This window comes from Vicia villosa, linkage group LG5, assembly GCF_029867415.1.
Source record: "Vicia villosa cultivar HV-30 ecotype Madison, WI linkage group LG5, Vvil1.0, whole genome shotgun sequence".
Classification (NCBI taxonomy): domain Eukaryota; kingdom Viridiplantae; phylum Streptophyta; class Magnoliopsida; order Fabales; family Fabaceae; genus Vicia; species Vicia villosa.
The window spans coordinates 158,057,650-158,074,104 of NC_081184.1; the positions used below are offsets into that span (position 1 = coordinate 158,057,650).

The window sequence follows — 16,455 nt, forward strand, 5'->3', positions numbered from 1 at the left end:
CATGGCGGAGGGAGTGGACGGTGGTTAAAGGTGGTGTTTTACTTCTAAAAATTGTGTTGTGAATCACAAATCATTTGATTTAATTATAATTGTTTTCTTTGTTGTTTCATTCTTGGTTTTTTTTCTTTCATTTTTTAGATTAAATAAAAATAAAGTGTGATTTACTTCTTGTTCCTCCTTTCTAAAATTAAGATAAATTAATGTGATTCACTGAAATATTCTTAACTACGTAAAATGGAATAATTTTTAAAACTATTCATTTTTTAGTTTGAGTTTTTGAAGATAATAAAAAATACATTAAAATTTAGATTTTTAATGACCGATTTTTCCGTGGCTAAATCTATAAACAACCAAACATTAATGTTAAAAAAAATATAAGAATTTAATTTATATATTTAGAATATAACACTATTTTAATACATAACCAAATTAAACCATATTATGATTATGATATGATATATTTTCTAATTTAACTGTTAAAATATATATTTTTAATTTTTATATTTAGAATATAACACTATTTTTATACATAATCAAATTAAACCATATATGATAATACATTTTCTAATTTATCTATTAAAATATGTTTTTTTTAAATGCCAATTTGTTAGAATTTGACTAAATAAGTAAATACACATTTTCAAAAAGTACACCATTGGATAATGAAAAAAAATCAATCTCTAAAAATGAATAAATTTATTAATCACTTTGACTAAAAATAAAAATATTAAATATAATTTAAAATTTACCAAGTATACACTATACTCCAAACCAAAAGGACCCTACGTTTTTCTACGGCGTTGTTCCAAACCAGGGTACACTTACACTACCTCACTCCACTACCACCACCACTACCATTCCTCTCTTCTTTCTCTAACAACATTTTATATTCTCTTCTTCTCATTCTTCTTTTTCATATCCATTTTCTCTCTCTATCTCCATTTCTTTGACTTTTCATTTGACTTTTTCTCTTACTCTCCCAAATGCATAACCAAGATCAAAGAAAAACTCACACTCCAGGTATTTTTTTTTGTACGTTTCTTGGTTTTCGGTTTCTTCTTATCTTTCTGGTTTTTTATCGGTTTGCGTCTTGGTTATCTAGGGCACGAGAATCATGGAGTTTATGTGTGTCACAAATGTGGATGGCCGTTTCCGAATCCACATCCCAGTGCTAAACATAGACGCGCTCACAAGAAGATCTGCGGAACTGTTGAAGGTTACAAACGGAAACAAAACGGTTCGGATGATGAACGTGTTTCGGATGATGATTACAAAACGCCGGGTTTGTTTTCGTTATGCGTTGTTTGTTGTTTGGTTTAGCATTAATTGCGTATTAATTTATGGAAGATTTGTTTATGTGTTGGTGTTTTTCTAGGTTTGGTTCTGTCTAGTGGCAATAATGAGAAGGGTAATGTTGGAATTAAAGGGAAGTTTACTAGGGTTGAAAGTGATGTGTTTTCAGATGCAGTTGCTGATTTTCCAGATACTGGAGTTAAGGATCATTTTCCACAAATCCTGAAAGGGTCTTCTGAGAACAATGATTTTAATGGTAAGAAGATAGGTTTTTTTTTTCATATTACGACCGCTTTTTATTTAGTTTGTGTTTGGATTTTAACGAAATCGTGGTGACATTGTGTGGCTCGCATTCATGAAAATCGCGGTTGAGTTTCATTGGATGCGAGATCTGTTATGTCAATGAGGATTCGAACATCGCGTTACCTGTCTCAGATTAAATGAAAATTTGGGAAATGTGTTTTTCCTTTTTATGAGGGTTGTTAATTAAGCAAGCTTTTGAATTTGTTTGTCTCCTAGTTGAAAATTTAATGACTTGATGTTTAAGGGAAATGTTTGGTACAACTAAAGAAAAGTTTTTGATTCTATTTTCTTTGTCTGTTGAAATTATGTATTCATATCAGGAAATGATTTATTAAACGGTCACTTATCTTGATTGTAAAGCATACTCAATAAGTAATTAATTAACGATCTGATGCTTTGTATTAGTTTTTTTAATCATTGCTAGTGCCTTAAATGTGCTTTTGCATTTTGTCTTCTTTATGTCCTTTTTTTTTCTTTTGCTTTGTGTCAAGTTTTTCTTTTCTTTGAATATATAAGATTCTTGCATTACTGAAGCTTTTCACTTTGGAGATAACCTTTTCAATGCTTTAGTAAAACTGTATTAAAAGGAAGGTAATTTCTTATCTGTGGCATTTATTTTATGAAAAATTAAATCCACCAATATTGAATTGACATTTTTTATGTTAGAAATCTCTCTCACTCTAAGATTTGTTTCTTATCTGTGGTTCTATTTCTATCATGTCTGATAATTTGTTTCACAGCTACCGATGTGACTCCACTGGTTGCAAACTCAAGCAATGAGTTCCAAATTAAGAGTTCTGAAATTCCACAAAATGAAAGTTTTGAAGTGGAAAATATAGTCGAGTCGCAAGGTCAATTATCAGGCTCTACTGTGGATCCATTAATAAGCTCAGTTGCGGATTCAAAGACTGAAGAATTAAGTATTGAGCGTGGTGATGGTTTTTCTGGTCTGTCAAGTGAGTCAAGTCTCAGCAAAGCTGCAGCTGTATGTGATACTTTGCCAGAAAAAAATATCTATGCTGGTGAAGATGTGACAGGTTCTGGTTTAACACATGGTGAAAAGGAGTCTAATTTGAAAGGAAAGGATGAGGTAAAATCAGAAAGAGACGTGGTTGAAATTGTGGAGTCTACTAATAACATTGATGGTGATGGAGCTGTTAATCCAAATGAAAAGAAGGGATCCGAGTTCGTTTCTTTGCAGCCTCAATATGAACTTCCACTAGAAGTAAACTCGTCTATTATCAACAAAGAGACGCCGGTAGAATCTGCACATGCAATAGAGTCCACTAACAGTAGTGAAGTCAAGGTTTTGCAGGAAAAGGAAGACGTGAATGTTAGTAGTGATCCACTTCCTGTGCACGATGATACACTTGGTGTAGCTTATCCTCACAGTGAGTCATTGAAACATGAGGAAGATGTTAGCAAGGAAAGTAATTTTCATTTCAACACAAGCCAATCAAGTGAAAGAAGTGGTGTTCTCTCTGAAGGCACACATGCTGAGCATTGCTCTGAATTTTCTTTAGGCGAGCTTGCAACTGAAACTTATCAAAGATCACATGAAATTGGAATGTCTATGAAAACTGAGACGAGTGAGAATGATTTTTCTGAAGAGCACGGACCTGATGACATTCATGAAAATTCTCAACTCAAAAGTAGTTTATTGGTTTCATCAAATGAATATCAAAGGGAGGCATCCTTTCAGTCCGCGACCGATGAAACATTTGACATCATCAATGTTAGTCATCGTTCGAATGACACACCTGAAATAAATGATGTATCTGTAGATGGAAAGGTTGCAGGAGCTAATGTGGAAAACGACGCCGAAGTTCTATTGAATGATTATCAACCTAGTGACCTCTTGCAATCTGAAGTTGAGGAATCAAGTGTCTTATATAAGAATAATGGCGATGATGCTGGTGAAACGGGTAAAATTGAAGAATGTGATAGAACTGGAGATGAAATCAATAGCAATATCAAATTATATGAAGAATATAACAAACCCACTGGTATTGCTGTTGACTCACATGTAGAACAAGCTACACATCTATTAGTGGAGACTGCAGAGGACTTTTCCATCAACCATACGCCACATTCTTCAACCAATACCAAGCCTTCTGCTCAACATGATTCCACCGTTGAAGATGATTCAAACAGAGAGCCTGTTCAAGATCAAGGAATTGATACTTCTGCTGACTTGCATGTAGCTACAGAAGACCTTACCAGCAAGTATACAGCACATTCTTCTATAAATACTAAGTTTTCTGCTCAACATGTTTCTGCTGTTGAAGAGAATTCAGGGGGAGAAGTGTCTATAATTACTGCTGCGCCACTTTCAGTTCAAGATCAAAGTGTTGATAACTTGATTAAACTAACTTCTCCTGGAACGGATGCTTCAGTTGACTCCAGTAGCCGGCGTGAAAGTTTGGAAGGGAACTGGGGCTCTAGTTCAGGTATGCACACAATCACTCTTGCCTTGCATGATTTATATAAAACACTAAATCCGAAAGAATGTAATGTTTTTTTCACGGTTCTTTAAACAGTTATCTCAATGATATCTGATGCACCAACTGTTATTGAGGCCGAAACTTTACCTCCAATTGGTTCGCTGGCAGCATCAGAAGAGGGCAAATCTGACTTGAACACCCTACAGGCTGCACCTGCTGATAGACAGCTATCTGGAAAATCAGCAACATTTGAACTGCCATCTTTCACAACATTGGTTGAGCCTAACCCCGTGGCTGCTAGTCCTGAAGGTGCTGCTTCTGAAATCCCGAACCCTCAAACGTTAAGTTCTACCTTGCCAGCCGGTTGGTTTCCAACTCTAAATCAGGTTATCAATGATTCTGAAGGGAGAAAGAAGAACGAAGAAACAATTGCCAAAATAACAAACCGGAGCAGCAGTAATAAAGAGCACACACCTCTGAAGAGTCTCTTGGGCGAGGTTACTCATAGCAGCAAAAATCCGAAATCGCCAAAAGTTGAAGAAACTAATAATGTGTCTGGATTGACAACTGTTAACTCAATTCTTGGTCCCGAGTCCCCCTCGGCGGCCCAAGTGGCAAAAGAAAAGGCTGCAGATGAATGGAACTCTCCAGCAAGATATCCTGCAAATATCAAGAGAGAGAAAAAGAAATTGAAGAGCAGACCATTGTGGTTACAGTTTGTTTGTTGCTCAACAGCAGTGGATCATCCTCAACGAAGGTAGAAGAAAAACTAGAAGATTGCTTTTAGCTCTATCCTCTCATTAGTCATTCTGGTTATTATTCGCCCTCTATTGTTTTTTTAGTTTATCTATCATAGATTTTAGATACATATTTTAACGTGTCCTATATTGTTCTTGCAAGTTTATTAGGAGTTGCGTTGTATATGTTGACCATCTTCAGCTTTTATTTTTATCAGGAATCTTACTACTCATACTGTGTAATGTGTACGTAGTTTGGTCTTAGGGAATAATTTGCTCCATACTCTCATCTCATGTGCTGATGTATTCTGGTTATTATTTGTTCTCTATTGCTTTTTAGTTTAATTATTGCAGATTTTTCTTGCATATTTTAATTTGTAGAAATAATGGACACTATGGTTAGGGGGGAGATCAATTTCACGCGCCTGCAAGAAACTAATTGGATAGGTGAAAAGGAGAAAGAACTAGACAATTCGGAATTTAAACTTTGGTACACCAAAAAAGTTAGATCAAGAAATGGGGTGAGGATTATTGTAGACAAGGAGTGGAAGAAGGATATTGTGGATGTCAAAATAATAGGAGATCAAATCTAGTTTTTAAATTTGTAGTGGAACAAGACAGTTTTAATGTTATTAGTGCTTACAACACCTTAGGCTGGGTTAGCAGACTATTTTAAGTGAAATTTTGAGAGGATTTAGAAGGCTTACGCCAGGATATATCTGAAGGAGCCAGAATATATCTAAAGGGGAAAAGCTTTTTCTAGGAGGGAATCACAATATACATGCAAGGAGTGCAGGAAGAGGTTTTGAGAGTGTGCACAAGAGGTACGGTAAATGCATAGGATAAATCCATCTTAGAATTTTTGTTAAATGCATAACATAAATCCATCTTAGAATTTGTGTTATCTTATGTGGATAAATCCATCTTAGAATTTTTGTTAAATGCATAACATAAATCCATCTTAGAATTTGTGTTATCTTATGTAATGACTTTTGGTCTTACTATAGCTAATACTTGATTTAGGAAAAGAGATGAGCATATTATCTCATATCTCATATAAGAATGGAGTGACATGTTTTTAGATAAATTATTGTTAAGTTGTTCGGAAGAGAGCTTCACTATCCAACATAGAGTATGATTATGGATGTAAGAATCAAGAGGAGAGTAAAGAGAAAAAGTCACATGAGAGTGCACGAATCAAGTGGTGACATTTGAAGGGTGAAAAACATGAAAGTTTCCGGCTAATGATCTTGGAGGGAGGATTTAGACAACTACAAAGAAGTGCAAATGCAATGTGGAATAAGATGGCCAAAGAGATTAGAAAAGTAGCTAAAAAGATGTTAGGGGAATAAAGAAGTTTAGTTTTGGACGAGATAAAAAATCATGGTGGTTGAATAAAAGTGTTCAGAATAAAGTTAACAACTATTTATTATTTTAAAGAATGATCTAGGTATAAAAATGCAGAAATTTGAAAAAAAAAATACAAGAAAACTAAGAACGAGACTAAGAGAGAGCGGTGACCTAGGTTTTGGACATACTATACCAATCTTTGGGAACACCAAAGAGGGAGAAAAATCTATACATATGTTTGCTAAGTGAAGATAAATGATAGGTGGAAGATGTGTTTTTACAATTTATTTAATGAAAGATATGATATTTCACCAAACTCTAGCAGACTCCACATTTAAGACGAAAATCAAAACTATAGTTACTACTATCGACTTTAGAAATAATAGGTAAAAGAAGTGTTTTGAAAAAGATCAGTAACAATAATACATATTTAAATGAGAGGTTGAAGACTTGGATATGAATTTTAGAAACGCGTAACTTTTGCCTAAGCAGAAGTAAGACGAAGTATATGTAATGTAAGTTCAACAAAAAGAGAAATGTTTTCAACCTAGAGGTGTAATGTAATTTTCTTTTAATTTTATCCTTATTAACATCAACAAATTAAAAATGAAAATAGAATAAAATATAACAATTTAATTTTAAATAAAAATAATAATATTTATAAAAAATAATATTTTATTTTTGGTAATAAGAAAAAATATTCTTATTGATTTATCAAAATAATTAAAAATATAATAATGTGTAGGGTTTTGTAACGGATCGTTTTATTAGAAAATATTTCAAACACAATCAAACCCAATACATTTTTTATTTATTTTTGGCTTAATTTGGTTCGTTTATTATTATTCGATTTGGTTTTCAAACACCCCTAATCCCAAATATTAACGGCTTTCCAATTTCTCGAACATCTTCTACCAGAATCGCGCAAAGTACTGTCCTTCCTTCAACCTTGATATTCCCTGGATTCATCCTTCTGTTATTGATTCAAAACCCACATAATCTATTTTGTGTTCTATTCTGTCACTCGTGTCTTTTAAACCTTAAATAATTCTCACTTATTTCATGTCTTACTATTCATGCACGCAACATGTTTGTTAAATTGCACAAACTAGTCCTAACATAAAACCTCTTGTTTTCATCTCTTATTTATCATCCATGCACGCAACGTGTTTGTTAAATTGAACACCCTAATGCAATGCAATCTCTCAAGATACGCTCTCTTCTCTTTTATCCTCCTTTCTCTTCCAACTCACTTCAATCCTTTCTCCTTTCATTTTCAACGGCTTCTTCATCATCCCCAAAAACCCAATACTCAAAAGAAGCCACTTCTCTATTTGACTTCCTTAATTCAAACTTCAAATTATCTAAATCTCAATCCATTTTTATCTCTAAACGTCTTTCACGAACCACCCTCCCTCAAAACCCCATGTCTGTGATCAACTTTTTCAAACAAACTGGGTTTACTCAAACTCAGATTCAAACCATCATTCGTCAGAGAAGTCAAGTACTGTTTTCAGATGTTGATAAAACTCTCAGACCTAAAGTTGATCTCTTTCAACAATTGGGTTTTCAGGGTTCTGATTTAAGCGGCTTTATTTCTATGTATCCAACCCTTTTGACTGCTAGTTTGAAAAAACAGTTGGTTCCCTCGGTGGAAGCTGTTAAGAAAATTGTACACAATGAGAAAGATCTTATTCAAGTTTTGTACAAATGTGGTCGGTTACTTCCAATGTACCAACTATTTGTTTCCAACATCGCTTTCTTAGAGAGTTGTGGTATTGTTGGGGACCAGGTTTTGATTCTACTCAAACGACAATCGAGACTTTTGAGTTTACCACAATCTGCTGTTAGAAACCATGTTTTGCAAGCTGTAGAATTGGGCTTCCATCAAAATTCAAGAATGTTGATTCACGGGCTTCATACGATAAGCAGTTTGAGCCATAAAACATTTGAGAGAAAGTTGGATTTAATTCAGAGTTTTGGGTTTTCTAAAGATGAGACCTTGCAAATGTTCAAAAAGGCTCCAACTTTGCTTAGGGTATCAGGCAAAAAATTAGAGGCTGGAATTGAATTCTTCTTACATACAGTTATGCTGCCAAAGTCCGTACTGGCTAACCGGCCCATGATTTTGATGTATAGCATTGAGGATCGAGTGTTTCCTCGATATAGAGTTTTTCAGCTTTTGAAATCACAAAATCTTTGTAAGGTTCCCAGTTTTGTTTATGTGTTATGCTTGCCCGAGGAGATGTTCTTGAACAAGTATATATCAAAGTTTAAAGAAAATACCGAGGCATTATTAATAGCTTACAAGGGGCATCATATAGCTGGGTAAAGATCTCTTGATGCTCTATTTTGCACTCATGCGATTACAACTTTGTTGGTGCTTATAATTTACCTCCTTTCCAATTGATATGAGATATATAAATTATGATGATAGCATTTCCTTCCTACCTTGCTCTCTTCTATATATCCATGTTGTTCTATGCATCATCAGAGTCTGCAAACCATTAAGCCGTTATCAAATTTAGTTTAAAACTAGGTTACTTGTTTCTGCAACAAAAACATGTAGGAGGTGCATTTTAGAGTTTAGACACTACTTAAATCACCATTTTCTAATTGCACTTTTCCACAAAAGGCAAAATTTAAGTACTTTTGAGTTGTCCTTATCATGTTATTATATGTTGAAGCTGCTATGATCTAAATTCTATTGCATTCTGTTTCATTTACAAGCCACCCCGTCCCGGTTTGTGAATACTCCTACACTCTCGCCGTGTATTTGAATCTAATTTGTGGTTATGTTTTTTACACAGTGGCACGATGTAACGAAAGGAAGGATTGGGGTGCTCGGATTAGGACGAAGCATTGAGGCTGCATTTGAACAGTGTTGAAAGCTTTCATTAGCAGATTTTAACCAATTAATGTCTGTTGATTTTTAATAGTTCCATTGCTGCCTTCTGTATAATTTTGTTTATTTTGGGGATAACAGTGCTTTTAAGATGTTGGATGGAGTTTATAAGAGCAACAATTCTGCAGGCCCAAAAAGTATGTTTTTTTCGAATGTGTATTATATATGTTAATTTGAAAACGACATGGGTGCTGGAAATGTTCCACACTACTTTTTGCTAAAGACAGCTTCAAGAAACTAATAGTAGAGATTGTGTATTTAGAGGCTCTAAAAAAATTTCATCATTTGTTACATGCGAGAAAAAAAAGAAATGCAAAAAAAGACTTTGCCAGCAATCTGAAGTTGAATGATTTTTGGATGGGTCTTTTGAATGATAAAAATAAAACCTCTGGTCCTCGAGATCTAACTCGCCCGACTTAGTGATGTAGTGGTCGGTACTCTGGTCAAAATGGTCCTTAGTCTAGTGAAGATGAAATTTCGAAACCATCTCCATCTTCTCACTCTCATCTCATCCTCCTTGAGACACATGCGCCCCTCTTCATCTGTCTTAACCCTCAGTTCGAATATCGAGTCCTTGGCTGCTCGGCTCATAGTTTTTATCAAGTAGTAGCTGTCTTTGAAGGCACGAACTGAGTCAGTGAAAGCTTTAAACCACTTCTTTAGCTGCTTGAGAGAAACCTAGTTGTGGCGGCTGTTTGGGGATTGCTGCTGAAGATGGAAACAACGAAAGAACAATGGGATGGTGGCGCCAATCTCGAGGTAGCGACACACCATCTCATAAGCCCTTATAAAGGCAATCGAATTCGAATGCAGTTAGGAAAGCGCCAGAGCGCAATGCTCGAAGACCCCGCTCTAGAAATCACTGAACGAAAATCGAAGTTTCAACTCTTTGAAGACAAACTCATACATGGGAAAGCGATTCCCAGGAAAATATGAGCAGATTCGCTGTTCTTGCGTAGGCTGGTAAATTGCCCAATTTTCCCGAAAGCCCAACTCGCATGCGCCTATTTTGACGATTGAGTGCAAGTCATCCGTGCGATCAACAAAACACGAGGCTATTCCTCAGGGTTCCTCCCCGAACCAATCCAGACCGGAATCAGTGATGGTGACGACCAGATAAATACCCTTGGTACTGCAAGCCATTGAAACCTGAAAAGTAGAGGATAATAGTGAATTCGACGATAAAATCAAATCCACCTTTCCATCGCAAATTAAGTGAAAGAGCGAGAACAGGCAGGAGGACGCTGTCTCGACCAAGGTAGTCAAGCACAATATCTTAAGTAAGATCGGACAGCCGATGAAAGATCGTAAAAGTAGGATTGTAGCACGACACTTAAGATCTTACCAAAGGGCAAGATGGTAAATTCACATAGACAAAAACATGAAAATTATAATACATGAACAAGATAACCTATAAATCACAACATTCATGTAATTTAATTAATAATTCATAACCATCAATCCCTAATTTAATAAGCTCAAAAGATCAAGTTCAAAATAAGTAGCTCAAAATGGGGATGATAACAGAGGACAGTTGATGAAGCACTTTCAGCAGTTGATGAAGCGTTTTGTGATCCTTTATTTGAAGTCATTACAGAGGGCAGAATCGTGAAAGGAAGAGGATGAACACGAAATGGGGATGATAGTAGAGGGAGAAGAACAAAGATGATAACAAGGGGAGAAGAATGGCGAAGATGATGGTGAAAAGTTTCTGTTTTTCGTGGAAGGGGGAAAGTATCGTATGAGGAAGATTTTGTTTTGCGTTTTTAATTTTAGGGTTAGTAAAGACAACTTAAGGAGGACAAAAAAACCGGGTTCACTTAAAAAATCCAACTCGGTTAGAAAGCCCAACAAAACAGGGCCCTACACTATGGTTTTTACGATCTTACTTAAAAGATCTCGATCTTGACTACAAAAGCACACGAAAAAAGATTTCTGCAAGATCTTAGCACTAAAAGGCAATAAAAGATCGTAAGATCTTACGATCCTACGACCCAGATCTCGATCTTGACTACCTTGGTCCCAACCAAAGCCCTTACTCAATGACAAGCAAGGAACACGAAGAACTTATCCTCGACTAACAATTTCATCATAAGTTTATAAGTTTCACGGGTAAGACCCTCCCCGACCCATGAATTTCATCATAAATTCATTAGTTTCACGGGGAGAATGCTCCCCGACGCATGAGTTTCATCATAATTTTATGAGCTTCACGGGGAGAATGCTCTCTAACACATGAGTTTCATCACAAATTCATGAGTTTCACGGAGAGAATGCTCCCCGACACATGAACTTCGCCATAAATCCATGAATTTTGCGGGGAGAAAGATCCTCAACGCATGAACTTGATCAAGAGCTGGATCAAAAACTCAGGAATTCCACCGGTGCAAAGTCTACTCACTGTCGTAACGGCGAATCCGATTCAATACCACACAATTTTCTAAGGTCTCTACTCGAATTCCTATTCGGCGTTTGAAAATGGAGAAACCACTGCCAAACACCAACATTCGCCGGAGTTCAACATGCAAAACTAGTCGATGCAGAAATAAAATGCAAAAGTCCAAAACCAAAGGCAAACTTACTTGTTTTGAAGGAAAATGAAGGAACGTAGACAAGTTAGCAACAAACAAAAGGCAAAGGCAGGCTCAAATCTCAGAGGAAGTAGACGTGGTAGGAAAACGGAAAGGTGCAAATGACTCAATCCTTTCCTTATTTATAAGATGAGGACCTTGCACAGGAAAATGTGGCACCATTTGGGGTAGCGTATCGATGTTACGACTCATAATTACCCCTAGGCATAGAACCTAATGATGACGCATCGAAAAACCCACACACGTGGCTCGAGGGGACGAATAGTTGTCTCTTCAAGTCACATCACTTCTCCATCTCTCTGAATCCCGAGCATACATAGTCGAACACAAACGACAAACTCCTTCGTTCCTTCATGAGCATGCCTCAAAGGAGAGCTCAGTGCGAATGCACGATTAGAAAGATAACTCACGAGCAGACCCAGACGATCAGCTCAAGCATAAGCAAAGTTGTTCCCCGCAAAACTCTATCTCCTCGACGTGGTTTACAGCGCCTCCAACAATGAGCTTGTGCATATTTATGCCCTTGTAACACTGGGAACTTTTCTTGGCCAAGTGAAACTGTCAACCAGAATCCTGACAAAACACACTGTCCTACGCTCGTGTTACGCTCGCGTACTCATGGACAAAGGAACCCACGACGAGCAACGTCTGCGATAATGCGAGCTCACCATTACGGTCTCGAATGCAACTCACTCCGCATAGTGTCCATCGACCCTCCTCGACGTACAAACTGACATTAAGTCATTACTCTTATGCCTACGAGCAACGACTTGGGGGCTCCTGTTCTGCCTTCCACGTCTTGTGCGACAAGCAAGACAGTTTTGTCTCCCGTAATGGGCGGTTGCGCCCATGTCTTCGAAGATCACAGGCAGTTGATCCAAGATGGTGAGCACGTGTTGCTCACCCCCATTACTCGGTGGAAATCCTGGCAGTCATTCGTTATGGGCTTGGACTTTCAGCCCATAATAGAGACCATTAACTCAACGTTGGGGCTTACCATAAATACCCTCCTTTACAGGAGGGTCAGATATTCACTTTTCTACACTTAAACCTTGCTACCTCTACCACCGATATTCATTTTGGCATCGGAGTGTCTGCAGATACACTCCACTCCTCCTTCGTTGATTGCATAAGTCCACGACATCAGCCGGCCACGCTTCTGTACTGATCGCGGTAAGATCAGTTATAATTTTTTATGAATGAAAAAAAGTTAATAATAAATTACTATAATATTAATTTATTAATCATAGTACAAAAATGTAACATAATTAAAATTCAATACAAAATAAATAAAAAAATAATTTACAACAAACAAGTTCAGCCATTTTTAAAATTTTGGTTGAATAAAATAAAGAATTTTATTTTTAATTATTATCAGTAGTATCAAAAAAGGAAACGTTCAACATTCAGTTACATTCCCGCGGACAAATAACGAACAGTCCCTTTACAGTTAGATCCAGCGATTTGAACAAGCTCTCGTTACCACATTTTCCATATTTATTTTCATTTATAATTAAATTAAATAAATATTTATATAAACTACAACGACGATGAGAATAAAAAAAGAAAAAAACTGAAATTAGATGATTCTAGAACGATCATGATACACCTTTGAATCAAAGAACTCTCTAGACACACTCATTTCACTCCTTTTCTTCTATATATACACACACTCGTGATCGCGTAATGCAACATTCAACAATTTCATAAACACCAATTCGAAGCCCATAAATCATTCTCTGAATCCTTCAAAATCTCCTTTGTGATTTTCATCAATGGAAGAGGATTTTGATTTTCCAGCATCAGGCGACATGGAAATGCCGGAGGAAGAAGAGATGGTGAGTCCGATCCACAAGGTCGGTGAAGAGAAGGAAATCGGGAAGAACGGTTTGAAGAAGAAGCTTGTAAAGGAAGGTGAAGGATGGGAAACTCCGAGTAATGGAGATCAAGTTGAAGGTAATTCAAACGCTATTTCGCATAAGGAATTGGATTGGTAAATAGTAATAATGTAATGTGATTTTAATTGCGTTTGTTCTTGATTTTCGTAGTGCATTATACTGGAACGTTGCTTGATGGAACCAAATTTGATTCGAGCCGCGATAGGGGTACTACTTTCAAGTTTAAGCTCGGTCAAGGTAATGGATGTTTATCGTTGTTGAGTTTGTGATTCATAGATCTTCATGATCCAATGATTGTAATCCCTTGGTTTCATCATTATGCAGGCCAAGTGATCAAGGGGTGGGATGAAGGTATCAAAACTATGAAGAAGGGTGAAAATGCTATATTCACAATACCTTCAGAGTTGGCTTATGGTGAGTCTGGGTCGCCTCCTACTATTCCTCCGAAGGCGACTCTTCGGTTTGATGTGGAGTTACTGTCTTGGACGAGTGTCAAGGACATTACTAAGGATGGTGGGATATTGAAGAACATAATAATTGAAGGAGAGAAATGGGAAAATCCTAAGGATCTTGATGAAGTATTCGGTACGAAACTTGAGCTATTATCCTCTTTGATACATCTATTCTGTAACATTGATTGATCATTATTATCTCACATTTGTGGTGCTTTCATTCTTTCTGTAGTTAAATATGAAGCTCGTCTTGAAGATGGGACGATTATTTCAAAATCTGATGGAGTGGAGTTTACTGTTCAAGAGGGTAAGTTTCATACCTCAAACCTATAAATTGTTTGGGTATAAAAGATAGTTTTTGATTGCTGGTAATTGACTATGATGCAGGTTATTTCTGTCCTGCTTTGGCAAAGGCTGTGAAAACAATGAAGAAGGGAGAGAAAGTTCTCTTGAATGTTAAGCCAGAATGTGAGTCAAACTTTTGTTATTATTAGAATTATGTAAATACATGTTTTGCTTGGTTGTGTAAGTTTATTGAGTTTTATAAATTTTGCAGATGCATTTGGGGAGAGTGGAAAACCTGCATCAGGAGATGATGGCGCTGTACCTCCAAATGCTTCACTTCAAATAGATTTAGAGTTAGTCTCGTGGAAGACCATATCTGACATTACTAAGGACGGGAAGGTCCTTAAGAAGATCTTGAAGGAAGGAGAGGGGTATGAAAGGCCAAATGATGGAGCTGTGGTTCAAGGTACAGTTTTGCTAAAGTTTGTGTTTTGTTTGCTTCCTTGTATTTTATATTGGATTGTAGTATTGAATAGAAGCATTATTTCCATTGATTCAGTGAAACTTATTGGCAAGCTACAAGATGGAACTATCTTTCTTAAGAAGGGTCATGATGATGATCAGCCATTTGAGTTCAAAATTGATGAAGGTACTTTTAAACAATGGTTTTAAGTTGAACTTTTTGACTCTTTATATAAGCTTCTACAATGATCCTAATTGGTATCTTCCATGTACCGTGTAGAGCAAGTAATTCTTGGACTTGATAGAGCTGTGAAGAATATGAAGCAAGGGGAAGTTGCATTGGTGGTCATACAGCCCGAGTATGCTTTTGGTTCATCTGCCTCCCCTCAGGAATTGGCTACTGTTCCTCCTAATTCCACCGTTTACTATGCAGTTGAGCTGGTTTCCTTTGTAAAGGTGAGAACTCATGCCTTAATTTTCTTCAGGTTTTCTAATTTTGGCTAAGTTACTGACTAAAAAGTGGGGTGCAGGAAAAGGAATCATGGGATATGACTACGCAAGAGAAGATTGAGGCAGCTGGAAAGAAAAAGGAAGAAGGTAATGCATTGTTCAAAGCTGGTAAACATGAAAGAGCATCAAAGAGATACGAAAAGGTACACTTACGGAAACAGAAAGACCCCAAGCTGCTATGTAAATTACAGACATGCTGTAGTAAAAAAGTGAGTTAATTATACATGATTTCTTATTCTTTTTCTGTGTGACAGGCCATGAAGTATATTGAGTACGATTCCACCTTTAGTGATGAGGAGAAACAGCAGACCAAAACATTGAAAATTACGTGCAATCTTAACAATGCAGCATGCAAGCTGAAACTCAAGGACTACAAACAGACAGAGAAGTTGTGCACAAAGGTTAGTTTATGAAATTTTCTGCTTTTTTGTTATCTTTGTTTAGTTGAATTCAAGAGGAAATGAAGTGAAATCCATTGATTGACCTTATGAGAGTTTTGTTTTACTGTGTAGGTGTTAGAGCTTGATAGTAGGAATGTAAAAGCACTATACCGTAGGGCACAAGCATATATTCATCTTGTAGACTTGGATTTGGCTGAAATGGATATTAAGAAAGCCCTTGAAATTGATCCAGATAACAGGTATGCATTTGGTTTCGTGTATGGTCCTCATGTTGTATATGCAAACATTAGGTACCTTGTTCTAAAGGGACAACTGAAGAAAGTGTCCTAATTCAAATTTTTGTTTAAATTAATCTTTGGTATGTGGTCTGTGGATGTTCCAGGGATGTGAAGATTGAGTACAAAAGATTGAAGGACAAAGTGAGAGAATACAACAAGAAGGATGCACAGTTTTATGGAAATATATTTGCAAAAATGAATAAAGTGGAACAAGCAAAAACTGCTGCAGCAAAGCAGGAATCTGTGGCTATGGCTGTGGATAGTAAAGCTTAAAGTAGAACTTAGAAGCTGACAATGTTATGTTTGTATCCATCTTTACAAAAATAGCACTAGCATGATATTGCAATTACTGAGTGGTCTTTCTTTAGTATCGGTCCTATAACTGTTTCTTGTTCATATCTGTGTGATGTGAATCAGTCTTGTAGACTGATGATTAATAAGAAATGAAGTAATCAAGATTTGGATTCAAGTGTCTCTTTTACTCTTAATTACTTTAAGGTTGCAATAATAATAATAATAATAATAATAATAATAATAATAATAATA

The 16,455-nt window shown here is 36.4% G+C and overlaps 3 protein-coding genes across 3 annotated transcripts; all 3 read left to right on the top strand.

The window, feature by feature from the left end:
* The first annotated feature begins 781 nt into the window (after positions 1 to 781).
* Positions 782 to 5,071, top strand: LOC131603456 (uncharacterized). Its single transcript, XM_058875768.1, has 5 exons — positions 782 to 1,020; positions 1,103 to 1,282; positions 1,376 to 1,549; positions 2,337 to 4,046; positions 4,137 to 5,071. Exons 1-5 carry the CDS (start codon positions 984 to 986, stop codon positions 4,799 to 4,801), a joined length of 2,766 nt encoding a protein of 921 aa, XP_058731751.1. The 5' UTR covers positions 782 to 983; the 3' UTR covers positions 4,802 to 5,071.
* A 1,899-nt stretch (positions 5,072 to 6,970) lies between these two features.
* Positions 6,971 to 9,560, top strand: LOC131607931 (uncharacterized). The gene is made up of 2 exons (XM_058879878.1): positions 6,971 to 8,455; positions 8,938 to 9,560. The coding sequence occupies exons 1-2, from the start codon at positions 7,323 to 7,325 to the stop codon at positions 8,948 to 8,950; spliced, it is 1,146 nt and encodes a 381-aa protein (XP_058735861.1). The 5' UTR covers positions 6,971 to 7,322; the 3' UTR covers positions 8,951 to 9,560.
* A 3,713-nt stretch (positions 9,561 to 13,273) lies between these two features.
* On the top strand, positions 13,274 to 16,378 carry LOC131607932 (70 kDa peptidyl-prolyl isomerase-like). Its single transcript, XM_058879879.1, has 12 exons — positions 13,274 to 13,579; positions 13,672 to 13,758; positions 13,846 to 14,106; positions 14,206 to 14,280; positions 14,361 to 14,441; positions 14,530 to 14,724; positions 14,818 to 14,907; positions 15,001 to 15,176; positions 15,251 to 15,373; positions 15,485 to 15,631; positions 15,743 to 15,870; positions 16,014 to 16,378. Exons 1-12 carry the CDS (start codon positions 13,399 to 13,401, stop codon positions 16,180 to 16,182), a joined length of 1,713 nt encoding a protein of 570 aa, XP_058735862.1. The 5' UTR covers positions 13,274 to 13,398; the 3' UTR covers positions 16,183 to 16,378.
* The last annotated feature ends 77 nt before the right edge of the window (positions 16,379 to 16,455 follow it).

Coding starts and splice junctions, on each gene's coding strand:
- LOC131603456 (XM_058875768.1), top strand. CDS start 984: ATGCATAACCAAGATCAAAGAAAAACTCACACTCCAG. Junction 1,021..1,102: donor AAGAAAAACTCACACTCCAG/GTATTTTTTTTT, acceptor TTGGTTATCTAG/GGCACGAGAATCATGGAGTT. Junction 1,283..1,375: donor TGATGATTACAAAACGCCGG/GTTTGTTTTCGT, acceptor GTGTTTTTCTAG/GTTTGGTTCTGTCTAGTGGC.
- LOC131607931 (XM_058879878.1), top strand. CDS start 7,323: ATGCAATCTCTCAAGATACGCTCTCTTCTCTTTTATCCTCCTTTCTCT.
- LOC131607932 (XM_058879879.1), top strand. CDS start 13,399: ATGGAAGAGGATTTTGATTTTCCAGCATCAGGCGACATGGAAATGCCG. Junction 13,580..13,671: donor TAATGGAGATCAAGTTGAAG/GTAATTCAAACG, acceptor TGATTTTCGTAG/TGCATTATACTGGAACGTTG. Junction 14,442..14,529: donor CTTGAATGTTAAGCCAGAAT/GTGAGTCAAACT, acceptor TAAATTTTGCAG/ATGCATTTGGGGAGAGTGGA.